This window comes from Colias croceus, chromosome 21 (genome assembly GCF_905220415.1).
Source record: "Colias croceus chromosome 21, ilColCroc2.1".
NCBI lineage: Eukaryota > Metazoa > Arthropoda > Insecta > Lepidoptera > Pieridae > Colias > Colias croceus.
The window spans coordinates 2,859,874-2,878,097 of record NC_059557.1 but is presented as its reverse complement, the minus strand read 5'-3'; the positions used below and the strand labels follow the sequence as shown (position 1 = coordinate 2,878,097).

The following is an 18,224-nucleotide window of genomic DNA, read 5'->3' as shown; positions in this document are numbered from 1 at the left end:
TTTCTTTTGAAATTATTACTCAATTCTATCTATTATTCAGTTAGAGAGAGTTTCTATTTTTTTGAATAAAGTAATGCACTTAAATTATCTTAAGACTTTAATCCACATCGTATTTATTTCATTTCTTATCTTTTTCACTGAGGCACTAACGTTCTGCATATAGCATGAAATTTGAGTACGTATATGTATACTAAATCTTTTTATTTAGAAAATTATACTTTAGAACTACATTTCTGTGATATAGCATAAATTCTGACCATGATATAAATATTCACGTATTTTACAATTTTATCTCACATGGCACGTAGTTCTACATAGATTTTTTAATTAAAGCATGACATTAGCAAGTAAATACCCAAAAATATACATTCTTTGTCAATATTTCGACGTATATTTTTATTTTTATTTGCACGCTGCGCACACGTAGGCTCCGGCTGCGGCGGCGATGGGGACTACCAGCTGGTGCAGCACGAGGTGCTCTACTCCTCGTCCAATCGGTGAGTTTTGTAGTAGAATAGTTTTTTTTTATTGAGTTGTATCAGTATAATTAATTTTATTTTAAGTCTCGTAATGGCTATAAACTCTTCTTGACAATTTGAGTTTTAAATAATTTCCAAGTTTATATGTTTTTATTTTATTATTTATTATATGTATAGATTGTTTCCATAACTTCAACCCAAAAAATAAAAAATCTATAAAGTAACAAAAAAAATCCCGAGTTCTTACAGCCAGTCTTTTTTCAAATTAACTCGTGGTTACTTGGATATTATAAATTTATAAAGTTAGTAGTAAAGTATTTGGATATTGGTTAATAAAACTATGGTAGATAAAACATTGGTAAATAGTTGATTTATTTAAATAATTTAAATTGAACCACGGTCGTGTTCGTTAAATAATATTGAGCAACATCGTATCGAATTAATTCGTTAAATATTTATACAGCCCGCCCACTTTTAACCCACATAATATTATTTTGTTTTATTTTTTACCTTTAATTTGTATTAAGATGAGGTCTGAATCGTATGTCTGATAATTTATGACTTATTTGTGGACACAAAACGATGCTATTTGTTTATCGATGTAACTTAATGTCTAAAATAAGGATATGTAAATAAAGTAAAGCACATTTTATATTTGCTGTTGATTTAAAGTTTATAATTATCTAAATCTAACACAAGAAAATAATATTTCACCAGATTGATTCAGATATTTAACTTAAAATTTCTAAACGTGATTGACATAGGGCGACTTCTATTATACAACCATATCCATAAAATGTATTTAAGATAGATTTGGTCACGTTTTCATTTCATATGTCATAAAACTATGTTTTATTTTAATATATTTTTTTTAATAATATACTAAATTATATAATTTACGATTACAGGTACGAGGTGTTGGAGTTCCTCGGTCGCGGTACGTTTGGTCAGGTGGTGAAGTGCTGGAAGAAGGGCACCAACGAGATAGTCGCCATCAAGATCCTGAAGAACCACCCCAGCTATGCCAGGCAGGGGCAGATTGAGGTAGCTATAGTGGATAGAGCTATAGTGGATAGAAACTCTGAAAAAATTTGGTTTGGTTAAGTTCTACAAGTGTTTATGGATAGACATTTTCTATAATTACCACTTGGGAAACTTCTGCCAAAAATCGGCAAGAGACTTGTAAGTCGATGCCGCGAACAAATGTAGATTTGTCACAGCCAAAAAGTGCTCAATGCAGCTTAAGAAGGTTTTACTATCCTATTTGTTTTATTTTGGTTTTGGTTTTATTTTTATTTTGGTATTATACGTGGAAATCGTTAAATTGTGTTCATACTTCATATAACGCAAGACAGTAGCTACCTATCATTTGATAGTGATAATACGATTCATTGAATGATATAAATCTAAAAAAGTGCATAGATATAACTTTGTAATTTTTTGTTAGATACAATGTAAAAATATTACACAACCATTTTATGGTAGGTAGCCCATAGAGTTTGATTTATGTAGTTTCTATCTCGTCTTCACAGACAATCCTCTGAACCGAATTTAGACCAATATCGCAAGCAATTTTACGATACATTCACCAATGCGGACGGACTAATTTAATGCACGAAAGAAAATTGTTTATCTTTGCGAGCAAAACAATTTTTCGACCCGACGCCCGCACCTAAGGATACACTATATACACTCATACAGTCTGCTTTTCTAGAACGGTTTTGTAAATAATAGCTATATTATGATCGTCGTTTTCGCCGCCACCATAGTATAAAGATAAAAGTAGGCCGACTCCCGGCGTTTAGGAGCGCACGGTACCTAAAATTCGCGGGGCACAGGGTTGCCACTTGTCACATTGATATTTTAAATAATTGTATAAACAAACACCGACCGCTCATAGCAATGGCGCGGCCCTCACGAGACATGAGTAGGAACCGAGCGGCGTTGTGTCGTTGTGTGCGTGCGTCAAGCTTGTACGGCGCGATGTACCTTTTTTGGAAGATAACTTACTTTACTCTTTATACTATGTATGCCGCCATGTTGTTTCACGTCCGCCATCTTGACTGGGTGCGCGCCAAGACAAACCGTTTCGGCGGGGTAATAAAAAGGAGCGCGTGAAAGGCGACAATCTCTCAATGTCCGGGTGTTTTTGTTCGATGTACTTAAATTTTCGTTTGTAGCGCTCTGCCAAATGACTTTCTCGACGTGGTTGATTGAAAAAGTCTTGCAATCTTTTCGATATACAGTAGTCTTAAATATTTCTGTCATTGCGTCATATACGAAATTAATAGAAAATATTTTGCAACCAAATGAAGCGCCAAGTAAAATATTGTCGCTCGCATTTAGAAACTAGTGACGGCACAAAATTGGGACGTTGCTATAGTATAGGGTACCCAGTGTGCAAACCACTTTATCTAGCGGACGGGCGAACTGGCGGCTGGCCAGCGTATGTCTGTGTGTAGTAGAGAGATATCACACATAACGATAGATGATAATTGCCAGACTATCTATAGTTTGGGAAAGATAGACGAGAAATAAAAATATGAGTAATGGTGCGAATGAAGTATGTATGGACGTGGTGGCGGATCTCGTTGTGGATTTTTTTGGAAGTTATTGTTTGGTTCAAGTCAAATTGTATTCAGGGTCGTTACACAATAAAACATATTATGACGTTCTGTATCTTGTAAGTTAAATGAATAGAAAACATGAATTACATGTTGTTTAAATTAAAAATAATTCATGATAAAGTGGAATTAAAAATAAATGAGATAGGTAATACATATATAATTACAAACAAGAAGCAGGAATGCAAATCACACTCTTTATTGAGTTCACGTTTCTACGTCGCCGGCCCTGTCCCAATTTTTCTTGGACCGTGTCCTTCTTTGTTACCGACTCAAACTTTGTGAGATTTTCCTCAAAACTTGCTTGTTTTTGTTTTCCTTTCGCGTTGAGATGAGTATATTTAAGAAAACTTTCAAATTTAGCTTTGTTTATCTCGGAAATCGTACAAAGAAAGAAATTTATGGTAGTAGTTTGTTCAACTACATTTTCATTAAAGAAATGAAATTACACAATCAATAAGAAAAAGAACGACACAATGTTTTAACTCTATTATTTTCGTGTTATTATCACCTATTCAAATTAAGATATCATTGAAGTTGCACTTTTTAAATCAGCTTTTGTGGAACTCATATTGTTGTATATTCATTTCAATACATTTTACATAGCTATTTACTTATAACGTGATGTTGTATAGCTTTCCTCGTTAAACGAACAATCAACACAAAATTAATGTCTCAATTTGAACCAGTATCAAAACTAGTTCATGAGATTAGTCTGTTTAGTCAAATAAATAAACTCTTCAGCTCGGTAAAGATTTAATTTAATAGGTTATAAAAAGCGATTCAGTCGTTTTTGAGTTAGATCATAACATATAACAAACAAACAAATGAATGTATCCTTTATATAATGTTATTATAATAGTGTTAATAATCTAATTCCTCGATGTTTCCCCTATATAGTTAAATAATGTTATTTTTTTACCTTTTACCCAGGTGTCGATCCTCTCGCGGCTGTCGCAAGAGTCGGCCGACGAGTTTAACTTCGTGCGCGCGTACGAGTGCTTCCAGCACCGCTCGCACACGTGCCTCGTGTTCGAGATGCTCGAGCAGAATCTGTACGACTTCCTCAAGCAGAACAAGTTCTCCCCACTGCCGCTCAAGTACATCAGGCCGATACTGCAGCAAGTGCTCACCGCGCTGCTTAAGCTTAAAGTGGGTATATTGGACAGTTTGCGTTTGGTTCAAGGTCTATACCGTGTCGATTTCTCGCTATTTTCTGAAGTTAAGGTTGTTCAATTCAAAAGAAATAGTGTTTCCAAGAAAATTTTCATCAGTTCTTTTCAATAACTCGCTTAATTGTTCAGTTTTTAATAAGTATTTATCACGATGAGACTTGAAATGTTTACCGCCCATTTAATCCAAATATAATTCATGATTTATACCCAATATAATCTGTCCTACTTCAATATTACTAGCGTTCATGGTCGCTTATTTTTATTGCAGAAAATAATATATCAAATTATATGATAACTGAATATCTTTTCCAGCAACTGGGTCTAATCCACGCGGACCTGAAGCCCGAGAACATAATGTTGGTGGAGCCGGCGCGGCAGCCCTATCGCGTCAAAGTCATCGACTTTGGCAGTGCCAGCCACGTCAGCAAGGCCGTCTGCAACACTTACCTGCAGAGCAGATACTATAGGTAACCTTTCCATAAAAGAAACACTACTACATACGCATGCACGCACACAGACAACACAAATACTATATATACGCTGGCACGCACATACACACGTATTTATACGCACGCACACTCACATGTATGCATATTTACATCATTTAATGAACTTGAATACACAGAAAAACAAAATATGCCATATTTTTTGTATCTTTGCGTAACAATACTAAGCTATTAAATTATATCGTTTCTAATTTTTCACCTACAGCTTCATCCGTGTAGGTAAATTAAATTACCACGGAAATTAGATGTTATACAAATCAAATTCTAATTCTAATTCTAAATCAAAGCCTATTTCACTCTCTGTACTCCTATGTCTACAAAACATGACATGAATATAATCAAAATACTCTATTGCGTCGTTGAATAAAGACAACTAAATACATAATTTAACCGACTTCTTGTATTTTTAATATTAAGTAAGAGTGTTGGTGTGTGACTGACCATAATTGTCCACGTCCACAGAGCGCCGGAGATAATCCTCGGGCTGGCGTTCTGCGAGGCGATCGACATGTGGTCGCTGGGCTGCGTGGTCGCCGAGCTGTTCCTGGGATGGCCGCTGTACCCGGGCTCCTCGGAGTACGACCAGATACGGTACATCTCGCAGACGCAGGGCCTGCCCACTGAGCATATGCTCAACAGGTATGATAATTAATTTTTATATCTATAAATGGCATATAAACCATTTTTCAAGAGACTGAATGTCTGGGTCAAAAGTGGTCCATGATATTTTCATAATAAGAAATTCGTTACAGAAACGTACCGAATTTGGTACAGAAACAAATTAGGTTTTGTGAAAGTGAGAAACATACAAACATAAATTATTGATATTTCTTTGTATAGCCTATGTGCTAATCAAGACTATGATTCATACCTGTGCCGAATTTGGTACAGATCAGCTGGTTTTGCGTGAAAATGTCAAACATATATTCCTAATTTGTTACTCTTCGGCGAATAGTAGGATAATTTTGTATTGATAAAACTCTTTATACTTCAAACACGATATATTCGTTGTATTATTAAATATTTGCCATTGTTAGCGCATCAAAAACGGCCAAGTTCTTCTACCGCGACGTGGACAGCACGTACCCATTCTGGCGGCTGAAGACGCCCGAGGAGCACGAGCTGGAGACCGGCATCAAGAGCAAGGAGGCGAGGAAGTACATATTCAACTGCCTCGACGACATCGGACAGGTCCGTGATATGCCTGTACAGTGCCACAAACTTAACTGACCCGGTGGCAAAAACTGGAACTACGTGCCGCCATTTTGAAATGTCACATTTTCACAGACTTTTCATACGAAATATTTTGTATAAATAAAAAGAAAGCGACATCAGTGACACCGTCACCGGGTCAGATAAGTTTGTGGCACTATAATAGCTCATATCCACAAACACACATACACACATATAGTTTTTAGTTATGTACTAAACTTTAATTAAGGAAGAGCGGGTACTCCTGACAATTGTTATTCTTAACATCAGACGACCTACTAATTGACACTCCCTTTTTTGTTTCTGGTGTATTCTTAACTAATGGCTATTTTGACAAGGTTGTAATGGAGTAACTTATGTAACTTATTTATTAAGGCGACTACACCACCGAAACTAGCGCCCCCCCAACATTTTATTTTTTTACTCCAAACCAGATCAAATTTAAAAAATCTAGCTCGGTACTTTGCTAATATATTACTTGTAGTATTATTGGTATTACTTTTCATTATTTTGCATTCGGTAAATTAGGAGAACTTTTGATTACCGCCAAAAGTGGCCACTTTTGGCGGTAATCAAAAGTTCTCTAGAATAATGAACAGTTAGAATAGTGAAAAGTAATACCAAAAATACTACAAGTAATATACTAGCAAAGTACCGAGCTAGATTTTTTAAATTTGATCTGGTTAAGGAGTAAAAAAATAAAATGTTCGGTGGCGCTAGTTTCGGTGGTGTAGGCCTCTTAATATATTTTCTAATTTTGGAAAAAAAAAGTATGTGTCATCACATCACATCCTTTCTTGATCATTATTCTACTCTCTCAATTACCTGCATTAACATTAAAATGTACAACTATATACAGGTTTTAATTAGAAATTTTAACTGATAGAAATTTTAAAATAACACGATCTATTCCAATGTTTACAGGTGAACGTTCCAACGGATCTGGAGGGCGGCCAACTGTTGGCCGAGAAAGCGGACAGAAGGGAATTCATTGACTTACTCAAGAGGATGCTCACTATGGACCAAGTGAGTGGTTGTTTTCATTAGTTGATATAAGTTTTTTGTAATTTTTTGGCTGTGCACTTGTCAGAATTGAATTTGATATAGAGATATAGAAAATATAGAGTACCTATGTACTTTTTATTAATATGGTTCGGAATATTGATATTTAACGTGGTTTTTATTATAATTTGGTCCTTTATTAATTCTTTTGAATATTATTTGATAATTTACAACACAACCTTAGCCAATTTTATGTATATTTTAGTAAAAATAAAGATTTTTGTATTTTTTTTATTTGTTCTATTTTTTTGTTGTATCTTGGAAATTACATTGACATTAATCTTAAATCTTCATAAAATTTTATAAATGCAATTAGTATTAAATGGTTAAAGTACTTGTAAATGAATAATATGAATAAATATTCATAATAAAAATAAACAAACATACGTGATGCGTGTACGCAGGAGCGTCGTATAACCCCGGGCGAAGCTCTAAACCACGCGTTCGTGACGCTCGCACACCTCGTGGACTACGCGCACTGCAACAACGTCAAGGCGTCCGTGCAGATGATGGAGGTATGTTTGTTTGTTTTTCTTTTATGTAGGGTAGGGGGAAAATAGCCAAAACTGATATGATGTTAGTAGTTTTGGTTATGTTGGAGATTTAGTGTAAAAATACGTTTATAGAAATGATAACTGTAAAGTTGAGTCGTCTAAAGGTAATTTAGTAATTTTTATTTATTTGGTCAACCAACATTTGTTTACAATGGATTCTTGATTCTTAAATATAAATTTTACTTATGAATGAATTCACATGGCATTTTAATGTCGACATTTGTAAACTATCTTTAAATACAAATAATGCAAATGCAACAAATATTAATTTCACAAATTTTGATTTATAATCAGTAAATAGCCTTGAAGATAGACCAATTCTCAATCCGTGTTTCTCAAAGCATTAAAAATGGTATTTGCATCTCAATTTAATGTATGCTTCGCAGTGGTCAATGTGTTTTACCCGATTGACAGTATCAAATATCAATTATAATAATATTATTAACTTAATACGTGTGTCATGTGCAGGTGTGCCGCCGGTCGGGGAGTGGGGTGGGTGGCGTGGGCGTGGGCGGTGTGGGCGTGGGCGTGGGCGGCGGCGAGTACGTGGGCGGCGTGGTGGCGCCCGCGCCCTCCACGGCCCATCACCTGGCGCTCACTATCAACCAGCAGCGGCTGAGGGCGGCGCCCTATGATAACTTGGTTGGTATTAGTAACTTGAACTACAATTCTGACAGATAAATTTTCATTTCATTTTTCAAAATCATTTGTTTTCATAAATAAGTAAAGAAAATAAGGTAACACTAGTTTTCTAGCAAAATTTCATTTAGGACAACTATTATTATGTTTATTTAATTAGATCTATTTTCAATTGTAAACTTTCTGTTTGGCACTGGTTGCTTGGAAAAAATTGCTATTCAGTAATAAAGCCGCCAATTATGGTAAACGTTAAAAATGACGATTCAAAAGTGCTTCTAGAAGAAGTCTAACTGAATAAATAAATGTTTGAGTTTGAATTTGTATTGCTATTTACGTCCTGCTTTTGTAAAAATTTAAATTGGGTGCAGTAAAGAATATCTACTATTAATAAACAAATTCCTTGATTACCATATTTCATAATTTATTGATAACTAGGTTTCCGCCCACGGCTTCGCCCGCGCAGTCAAAGAAAAACCCGCATGCTCCCGTTCCCGTGGAATTTCCGGGATTGCGTCAATTTCCCGGGATGAAAAGTAGCCTATGTCCTTTCTCGGGTATCAAAATGTCTCCATACCAAATTTTATGAAAATTGGTTCAGTAGTTTAGGCGTGATTGAGTAACAGACAGACAGACAGAGTTACTTTCGCATTTATAATATTAGTATGAATGGATACTGTGTGTCTGTTTGATTATAATATACTTTATAAACTTTTTAATATTGTCCAGTATCAGCTGTACGGTGCTGGGCGGGTGGCGGTGGGCGGGCGGCAGTACGCTACACGAGCTGAGCCCTTCCCGCATCAGTTCGTCTCGTCTATACTGTGCCAGCCAGCTTATCAGGTAAGAGAGATTTATTAAAAAATATCTGTTACATATTATACGATTAAGACTTTATGGTAATATTTTTTCAATTGATGTTTTTTAAATAGTAGAAATTTTACATTAAATTCCACTTTGCAATTTTAATTTTCAATCAATCTATTATATTGAAGTGACTGACACATTAATGATTAACATTTTGTAACGCTAAAACTATTTGCCCTAAGAAACCGACAATCTGTTCCGAAGCGGCTTATGGTATTTTACTACCTCATACCTAAGTTCCAAGATTAATTCCCCTGCTTCATTCCACATTATACAATGTTTATTCATATTCCAGGTGCAGCAGCTAGCGGCAGCAGCAGCAGCAGCAGCGGCCGCGCACCACCAGCACGGCGTGGCCGGCGTCACGGGCGTGGGCGGCGTGGGCGTGGGCGGGGTGGGCGTGGGGGACGTGGGCGAGTGGCGCGCGCCGCTCATTGTCGAACCCGCGCCTTTGCCTGAGCCCGACGTGTGGGACCTGCACCACCATCCGCACAAGAGGTGCGTATATACACGTGTGTGTGTGTGTGTGTGTGCACGCACACGAGCACGCGCTCGCGTATACTATGTAGACACTAATGTGGGTGTGCAAATGTATTAGGATGTTATATATTGCGTGGTTGTGATGACACACACGTGCATTGAGATGTAGATTGTCATACGCATACGCATAGAATGCTTGCGTGTATATAAACGCACACGTATTCAAATATGTTGATGTGAAACATGAATGAGCTGATATATGTGGGAATGACGTATACATATACAGACGTGTTGGCAAAAGTTATATTGGATCGTGCGTGTATGAAAATGTTAATTCACACGTGCATTTACATTCACACCTATTTGTAAAGATACTGATGATAGACGTACATACATTTATTTGGTGTTCGTGCACGTATGCAAATAAACACCTATGCAATGCAAGCTCTTTCGTAATTCTTAGATATTCTTTAATTGTAAAATGAGAAATTATATAAAACGCCGTACAATCTGTAAGTGTGTCTGATTTAAGGCCTGTTCAAGACGCTATAAACATCAAAAAAAAAAAAAAAAAAATATGAATAAAACCAACATTCTCTATAACACAAAAGCATTAGGGAAATAGCTGATAAATTAGAATAGTATGGTATAAAAGTGAGTGGTTGTCAGCAGATCGACGAAGCAGCAGTCGAGCGTGGCGCACTACCAGCCGCACCTCCCGCCGCAACACTACAGGTGCGACACGCACACACCCCCCCTCCCCACTCCTTCATTGTGTGTTAGCACCCCCCACTACCCTTCATTGTGTGTTAGCACCCCCCACTACCCTTCATTGTGTTAGGGCTGTCACTGCTTTATTTTTATTTCATTACACGTTAGGGCTGTCACAGTTTTATTTTTATTTCATTACACGTTAGGGCTGTCACAGTTTTATTTTTATTTCATTACACGTTAGGGCTGTCACAGTTTTATTTTTATTTCATTACATGTTAGGGCTGCTATTTAGATAGGCCTTTTACTGGTTATTTTTTTAATTTGTTATTATCTTTCTGTTTTGCCTATAACCAGTTATAATTATTTCAATACCACTTCATAAATCGAAATTCTTCTATAATTTCGGTTTTATGTGCATACGAAGTTTCCACTTAACTAATATCCGTAACTCTTTATCGGATGTTACAAAAATGAAGTTACAAATTTGTTAATTTGTAACACATGAATATTTAGGGTTATTACGAGTACTAAATGAAATACTCACTTACGAAGAATACATATTTAATGCGCTCGGCGTATACGTCTGGCGATGTCAATTGGAAGTTACACACTGTGTTACACATTACATTTATTATTACATTATATCTTTTGTAAATAAGCAAAACCCCTACAAATAATAAGTATTGTCGTATAAAGATTACAGCTTATAAGAATAAAATTGGAAATTTGTATTATTTAACGAAGTAAAAAGACTGCTTACAAAATTTACATCACCACCACAATTATTTTCTTGTTAGGCTTTATACCTCAATAACTCAGGCGCCGGAATCACAGACACAATAGAAAATCTATTGTGTCGTGGACCAATCGGGCCGCTTGGGGCTCAATGGGTTAAGCGACTGCTTACAATTCGTTTCGTTTAATACTTTTATTGTTTACTTTCCGTATATACGTTTCTTTATTTTCGTTCAATGTACCATGTCAATTAACCTGCATTAACTTTCAAATCCACAACCAAAATAACATTTCACTATTAAGATATCTGAAAAAATACAATGTGTTCACGCTTTCGCTTTTTGATTGTTTTTGCGGTAAATAAATTTAAACATTTGTTAGAAGCATTCCTTATTTATTAATTAATAAATTTATTTATTATTATTTGCTGATTAATGTTCAAAAGAACTATTAGGCTGGGTTGCACCATGTTACTTTAGCAACAACAAACATGTTAAAGTAACCGTTAGGTAGAATATGAGTTTCACTATTTGATAATACAAAATAAGATGGTTTAAATGACTTTTAACTATACTAAAACACGTTGGTGCAACACATTTTCCAGTCACTGTAAATGTCATCGTTAATTATTATATTTTACATTAATCTTTACTATAATTACTATATGGTGTTAACTGGGTCTGAATGTTTAAACTCTCAAGCACATGGTATGTAAAATGCCGAAAAAAAAAACTCAAATTTATGATCATGTAATAATCTCCAGTATGGCGAGCAATGGCGGCAAGAAGGAGCCGACTCAGCTGTCGCCGGTCAAGAAGCGGGTGAAGGAGGGCACGCCGCCCTCCAGGAGGCACCAGCAACATGATAATGCGTTAGTTTATATTTTGTACTTGTAACCGTAGAATCTTATTTCTTCTCATGAACATCATATTTCTCTCTACAAATTCTTTACTATATTGAAAGAAAGATATTTCTCTCTACAAATTCTATACTATATTGTAAGAAAGAAAGAAAGAAAGAAAACGTTTATTTAATGTATTTAATGGCACATAGCCTCACAAGTACATAATGAAAACAATTTATACAATACTTATATGGTATTAAGAATACACATTGAAGTGTGTAGTCTCTGAAGTATAATGCCAATAAGAGGAAATCACTCTGTGAACATCTGTGACGTTTTTTACGTCAAAATATTGACATTTGTTATGTTCGATTGTGTGTACCATACACACAGTTTATCAATTTATATATAACCTACTCATTAAATTGACCTGTTTTGCCATAATAGTTTATTTGTATGAAGAACAAAAATTAAATTTACGGTTTTTATTGTCGTAATAATTTATTAGATATAAGAAGAAAATTGAATACATCACTTGATTTAATTTGATTCTTGTATTCCTCTCAAAAATTTTTCATAATAGTATCACATATGATTTCAACATACAATAGGGTATAGTACAACATTTGAATTCAACATTTGATTTAATTTGATTCTCGTATTCCTCTCAAACAAGTCACAATAGTGTGCACAACATCTGAATTCAATATCGTCACTTTATTTGATTTTTCTCCCTCTTAAACATTTGTCACAATATTGTATAGTACAACATTTGAATTTAAAATTTGATTTGATATCCCCAGTATCCGCGCTATCGTCACTTTATTTGATTTTTCTCCCTCTTAAACATTTGTCATAATAGCGTATCATTTGATTTCATTTGATGTCCCCAGCATCCGCGCTAACGTCGCCAACGGCACGGCCAACGCGTGGGAGAGCGGCGCGTGCGCGGGCGGTGCGCACACCATCACCATCCGCGACACGCCATCACCCGCAGTCTCCGTCATCACCATCAGCGACAGCGACGACGACGAGCGCCAGCCCCACCGGCCGCACGACAACAGAGGTGACCACATACATACATACATAGTTACATACACACACACACACACATATATATACCTCAAACTGCACACTCTACAGCTATACTCTGTCCATTATATTATTTGCTTTTTGACAGCTTCACGCCTATGAAGGATTGTATTGTTTAGGTTAAAATGTCATACAAGTAATATTGTACTTCATGGACAGGCCCCGCCCACTTAGTGATGTCTACACTTAACACACAAATTATAAAAATCTTCTGTCACTTTTAAAATGAAAAAAATTCTTCGATTTGCTTCAAAGCCAAATAAACTGACGAATGAAACAAACAAACAAATTTTAACAAGAATAATCTTCAACCTGCCAATTAACGCTCACAGGTAGCGGCGAGTGCCCGAACCAAGCGGGCGCGGGGGCGAGCGCGAACACGTCGAGCGCAGGCACGGGCACGGGCACGGGCAGCACGGGCACGGGCACGGGCAGCACGGGCACGGGCACGGGCACGGGCGGCGTGATCTGCAGCGCGCGCGACGAGCGGCACGTGAAGCACGAGCCGCACGCGCAGCACGCGCCGCACCACCAGCCGTGCCACCACCACGCGCAGCACCACCAGCACCACCACGTGAGTGATAGTGCTCCTTTTGTTTATAGATTAATGGAATATCAGGCTCGAAAATGTTAACACATTAGTTCAGTCATCTTTTAGTACTAAAATATGTTTACATTTATTAAATTAAGTTGTCCGATTGAATTGTCATAATTAGTCGTAATTAAAGTATCATACATAATTAATAATACTAGATATCTATAGTTTACTTTGTATGCTTCGTGAAATGTTTTTTTTTTAATTAGGTATAAATTACATTGCTTTTTTAATTAAATTTTTACATAGTTTTAAAGCACATTAAACAGAGAGGTCTTTCCTACGATCAGCTCATGAGAAATGTTGCAAATTACGCGAGAAAATCGCGTGTCATTGTTTAATTCAAAATTCAAAAAAGTTTCAATTCAATAAAGTGTTTACATTAATTACATTAACAACAAAAACAGTTAATCATACACTAGCATTAGGAATTACAATCATTACTAAAACTCGCATTCCTTCCACAGCAACAACAACAACAGCAACAGCCGCAGCACCAACAACAACAACAGCAACAGCAGCAACAGCGGCAAGCGAGCGCCGCGCAAGCAACGCCGCAGAGCCAAAAGAAGCGGCTGCTTGCGCTCGCGCAGCAGGAGGCGGCGGCCAAGCACGAGCCGCACCACGAGACGCATTACAATGTATGTACTTTATTAAATTATCTCTATATATTGAAACTAGCTGTGCCCCGCGGTTTTACCCGCATTGCTCCACTCCTGTTGGTCTTAGCGTGATGATATAATATAGCCTAATAGCCTTCCTCGATAAATGAACTATCTAACATCGAAAGAATTTTTCAAATCAGACCAAGTAGTTCCTGAGATTAGCGCGTTCAAACAAACTCTTCAGCTTTATAATATTATATAGTATAGATGAATGCCTATTTTTCTTGATCTCGAAATCGTGCATAAACAGCTGGACCTTTACCGCAAATTTTCTTTTTATTGTACATCTTTTTTACAGTCAGGAGAAAGACCCTATGAAAGGGAAACTTGACTAAATTTGAGCTAATAGTAAAAAAATTAAAAACAAATTGCATATTACATTAGTGACTATGAATGATGAAACATGTGGGATTGTGTACCTAAAAATATGAATTATTATCTTTACTAATATAAGGTTTGTATGTATGTATGTATGTATGGTTTTCACGCATAAACTACTGAACCGATTATAATGAAATTTAGCACACATATAAAGGGTAACTTGGATTAACACATATGAAAGGTTTTATCCCGGAAATCCCACGGGAACGGGAACTATGCGGGTTTTCCTTTGAAAACGCGGGCGAAAAGCTAGTAATTCATATTGTTTTGTTTCATTGTTTCAACGATATATTTATTTACAGAATGGGGGCAACGTGCGTCAAACGAACGACTATCAGTGTAACCAGTATGTGCCCACTCAGCATAACAAGAGAGATAGCGTAAGTTTGATTTAACGATTTATTTATTATTAAATAACTTGTAAGGTTTTTATGACAAAGTAATTTATACACAAAAGTCTAGTTACATGATTTGTTAACAGTATCCCTGATAGCTTATTATGACGTATGTCAAATAAATATATTATCTATACTAATATTATAAAAAGGAAAGGTTTCACGCATAAACTACTGGACTGATTTTGATGAAATTTTGGACAGACAATCTTTGTACCCTGAGAAAGAACATAGGCTATCTTTTATTGCGAAATATGTACCACGGGCGAAGCTGGGGTGGACCGCTAGTAATTTCATATAAATAGGTTATAATTTCAAGAAGATGTGAAAGCGGCCTTATATTTTCTAATGATCATTTGCCAATGATACCACCTAATTGTAAAATCCTCTGAATTTTTTATCTCCTATTAAATTTGTATTACTTGAAACAATAAAGTATTGTTTCATTTTTGATCCTTCGAACCGGATTTCCAACTCTTTAACATAAATTTAAACATTAAATGCTATTTCCAGAGCGGCGGTTGTCGCGATTACATACCGGCGAGCGTGAGCGGCGTGAACCCGGTGAGCGGAGTGAGCGGCGTGAGCGCGGTGAGCGGCGTGAGCGGCGTGAGCGGAGTGAGCGGAGTGAACAGCATGGCGGGCAACATGGCCGTCAACCACAAGCACGCGTGGCATCACCACCCGCACACGCACTACAAGTGAGTGGCCAGCTATAGAGTGATTTTCACATTGAAGTAAACTTTATCCGAGATCACTGTGCTACATATTATTATATTTAAAAAGTGTATTCTTCTTTATGAAAATGACAGATGATTTATGGACAAAAAACTTCATAGCCTAACTTTGTCAAAGTGAAAATAATTTAGCATACGTAAAAAGAGTTATTATTTTACATATTTTTTTACAGGCGGTTATACAATAAATTTAATCTCAAATACGCAATCCCTACGAATTTGTTTTACAGATCCATTCTTTTTATAGAAAAAAATACGTACTTATGTTATGAATTTCCCTCAGCAGGGTCTGAACTAAAAGAAATCTTCTAGTCCAAAATTCATAATTTGATTTAAAAATTTTACTAATATAAACGTATGTATGTTTTCCAGAAGTGGTAGTGGCGGTGTGCTGTCCCCGCCCGGGGGCGTGTCTCCGGGATACCTACCGCCGCCTCTATACGTGCCCACGTATCACTATCACACGTGAGTATACTTAAAATAACTGTTACTCTATTGATAATGGTCACTGAATTTCTTTGAAAGAAAGAAGAAAGAACATGTATAGAGAGAAGGAGAAATAAACTAAATAATTTGTTTTTTTTTTTATCGTTTCTTAATGATTATTTAAAAATCTAATATTGAGATTGGTCAATTTATGTTTGTTTATTATGAAATACATTGTGTTGTATACTTAATTATAATTCTAAAATGTTTGCGCAATTATCTTCTTACCTTTTTCATAGCTCATTTGCATTTTACCCTTATTAAAGTGATGTAACTTCAAATCTACCATATATGTACCTATTATATCACAATAATACTTTTTTTGTATGAATAAATAATCTATAAATAAGTACTTATCGTGTTTTATCCAATTCCAGCGGCGGCGTAAGCGGCGTGAGCGGTGTTGGCGGCCCACCGCCCGCTCACCACGCGAGCGGGGCCCGCCTGCCCGGCTACCTGCAGCCCTACTCCCCCACCTACCTCGTGCACCAGCACCCGCACCAGCACCTGTGGTATACGGACTGAGTGCAGCTGTAGTGGGAGTGGGGGTGGTGACCGAGAGCGGCTGAAGTGGAGTGGTGACCGTGAGCGGCTGAAGTGGAGTGGTGACCGTGAGCGGCTGAAGTGGAGTGGTGACCGTGAGCGGTTATGATTGTGTCCGTGATCGGCTGTCATGACATTATTGGGAAACAATACTCAACAAGATTTGATCGCGTGGATACTATTATGTGATGTATAGAAAAGGAAATATATATGAGAACGGAATTGGATTTTAGTATCCATTTGGATAATGGTCATGACATGAAATTTACGACGGCGTAACGTCACAATGGAACGCGCAAGGATCAACACGGTCAAGATGTACGGAGTGACCGTGAAGAATTAATGTGACCGTGAGCGACCGCTCGTGACCACGTGATCACGAACGCGGGATTATTGAACTTTAATTTGTTTTTATTTAATGTGGAGACATTTTGATAGTGTCCGCGACATGTATTATAGTTTACGATTTTAAATATTCATAACTGATTTATTATTTTATGTTATTTATGATCAATCGTCTATAGAGACAATGTCTCCACAAGTATGTGACGTCATCATTGATCAGTGATTACGAATACGAGTTGAAACTGATTTTATCGTGCCGTCTCGCTCTTTTATATTGTAATAAGAGACGGCGCGAATATTTTCTTTTGTTTCTGGATACCAATGGAATATAAATGTTTGATTTTTAATTGGTATTCACAAGATAAAGTGTTTTACGTGCGCTCGCGTCGCTTGCGTTCGCAACTAATATGGTTGGATATTGCGCGGCCGCAAGCGACGCCGAGCGGCAAACTAATGGAGTTATTATATAACACACTGCAATTTTTTTAACCCAAAATCTTATGACTAGTGTGTAGAGACGCGACTTCGCACGGTTCCTTATAATTTTTCTCTATTAACATTTTGACAGATTTATTGTAACCGTCAAAAGCGCTATTTTTAAACTGTTTTATCATTTTTGTTTGTATTTTTAAGCGTTTAAATCGAAACTCGACGTTGAATTGAAGCGTCGAGTTTAGATTTAAACTATATGGCGATGCACACGTGTGTAATCGCCGCGAACCGCATCATTATCGGTGTATTAGATTAGACGCTTTATTTCTTAAAGTATACGCGTTGCTAGTGAAATGTATATCGGTGTGTGTCGCGCCGGTGGGCGGGTACAGTGGGACAAACAGACGAACACGCCGCCCACCGCCGCGGCACAGTACTATATTATGTATAATGTTAAATTGTAAATTTATTTCCTTTGGAGTTAGGCGAGTAGGTTGCATTTACTAATGTTTTATCGTAGGAATTAGTGTCCGTACCAAATTTGATGGTGTGTTTATTAACATGTGTCGATGTCTGTACTGAACGTTTAGGTTTCTTTTTTATGTGGTGATTACGTCAATTATATGATTTTTCTTTTTATTTTATTTTATATAGTGAGGATTCGC

The 18,224-nt window shown here is 36.7% G+C and overlaps 1 protein-coding gene across 5 annotated transcripts in view; it reads left to right on the top strand.

Moving 5' to 3' along the window:
- The window catches only part of LOC123701383 (homeodomain-interacting protein kinase 2), a 102,141-nt gene extending 85,262 nt beyond the window's left edge, over window positions 1-16,879 (top strand). For all 5 annotated transcript variants that reach the window (XM_045648831.1, XM_045648829.1, XM_045648830.1 and 2 more), the window contains exons 5-24: window positions 428-497; window positions 1,388-1,523; window positions 4,037-4,255; window positions 4,591-4,745; window positions 5,247-5,423; window positions 5,822-5,975; window positions 6,921-7,022; window positions 7,463-7,573; window positions 8,081-8,254; window positions 8,978-9,091; window positions 9,411-9,613; window positions 10,268-10,330; window positions 11,808-11,915; window positions 12,782-12,954; window positions 13,313-13,554; window positions 14,043-14,216; window positions 14,924-15,001; window positions 15,530-15,717; window positions 16,126-16,218; window positions 16,617-16,879. In XM_045648831.1, coding sequence (XP_045504787.1) covers window positions 428-497; window positions 1,388-1,523; window positions 4,037-4,255; window positions 4,591-4,745; window positions 5,247-5,423; window positions 5,822-5,975; window positions 6,921-7,022; window positions 7,463-7,573; window positions 8,081-8,254; window positions 8,978-9,091; window positions 9,411-9,613; window positions 10,268-10,330; window positions 11,808-11,915; window positions 12,782-12,954; window positions 13,313-13,554; window positions 14,043-14,216; window positions 14,924-15,001; window positions 15,530-15,717; window positions 16,126-16,218; window positions 16,617-16,764 — 2,882 coding nt within the window. In that variant the 3' untranslated portion in view covers window positions 16,765-16,879. The remainder of the gene's footprint in view (window positions 1-427; window positions 498-1,387; window positions 1,524-4,036; window positions 4,256-4,590; window positions 4,746-5,246; window positions 5,424-5,821; window positions 5,976-6,920; window positions 7,023-7,462; window positions 7,574-8,080; window positions 8,255-8,977; window positions 9,092-9,410; window positions 9,614-10,267; window positions 10,331-11,807; window positions 11,916-12,781; window positions 12,955-13,312; window positions 13,555-14,042; window positions 14,217-14,923; window positions 15,002-15,529; window positions 15,718-16,125; window positions 16,219-16,616) is intronic.
- Window positions 16,880-18,224: the final 1,345 nt, after the last annotated feature.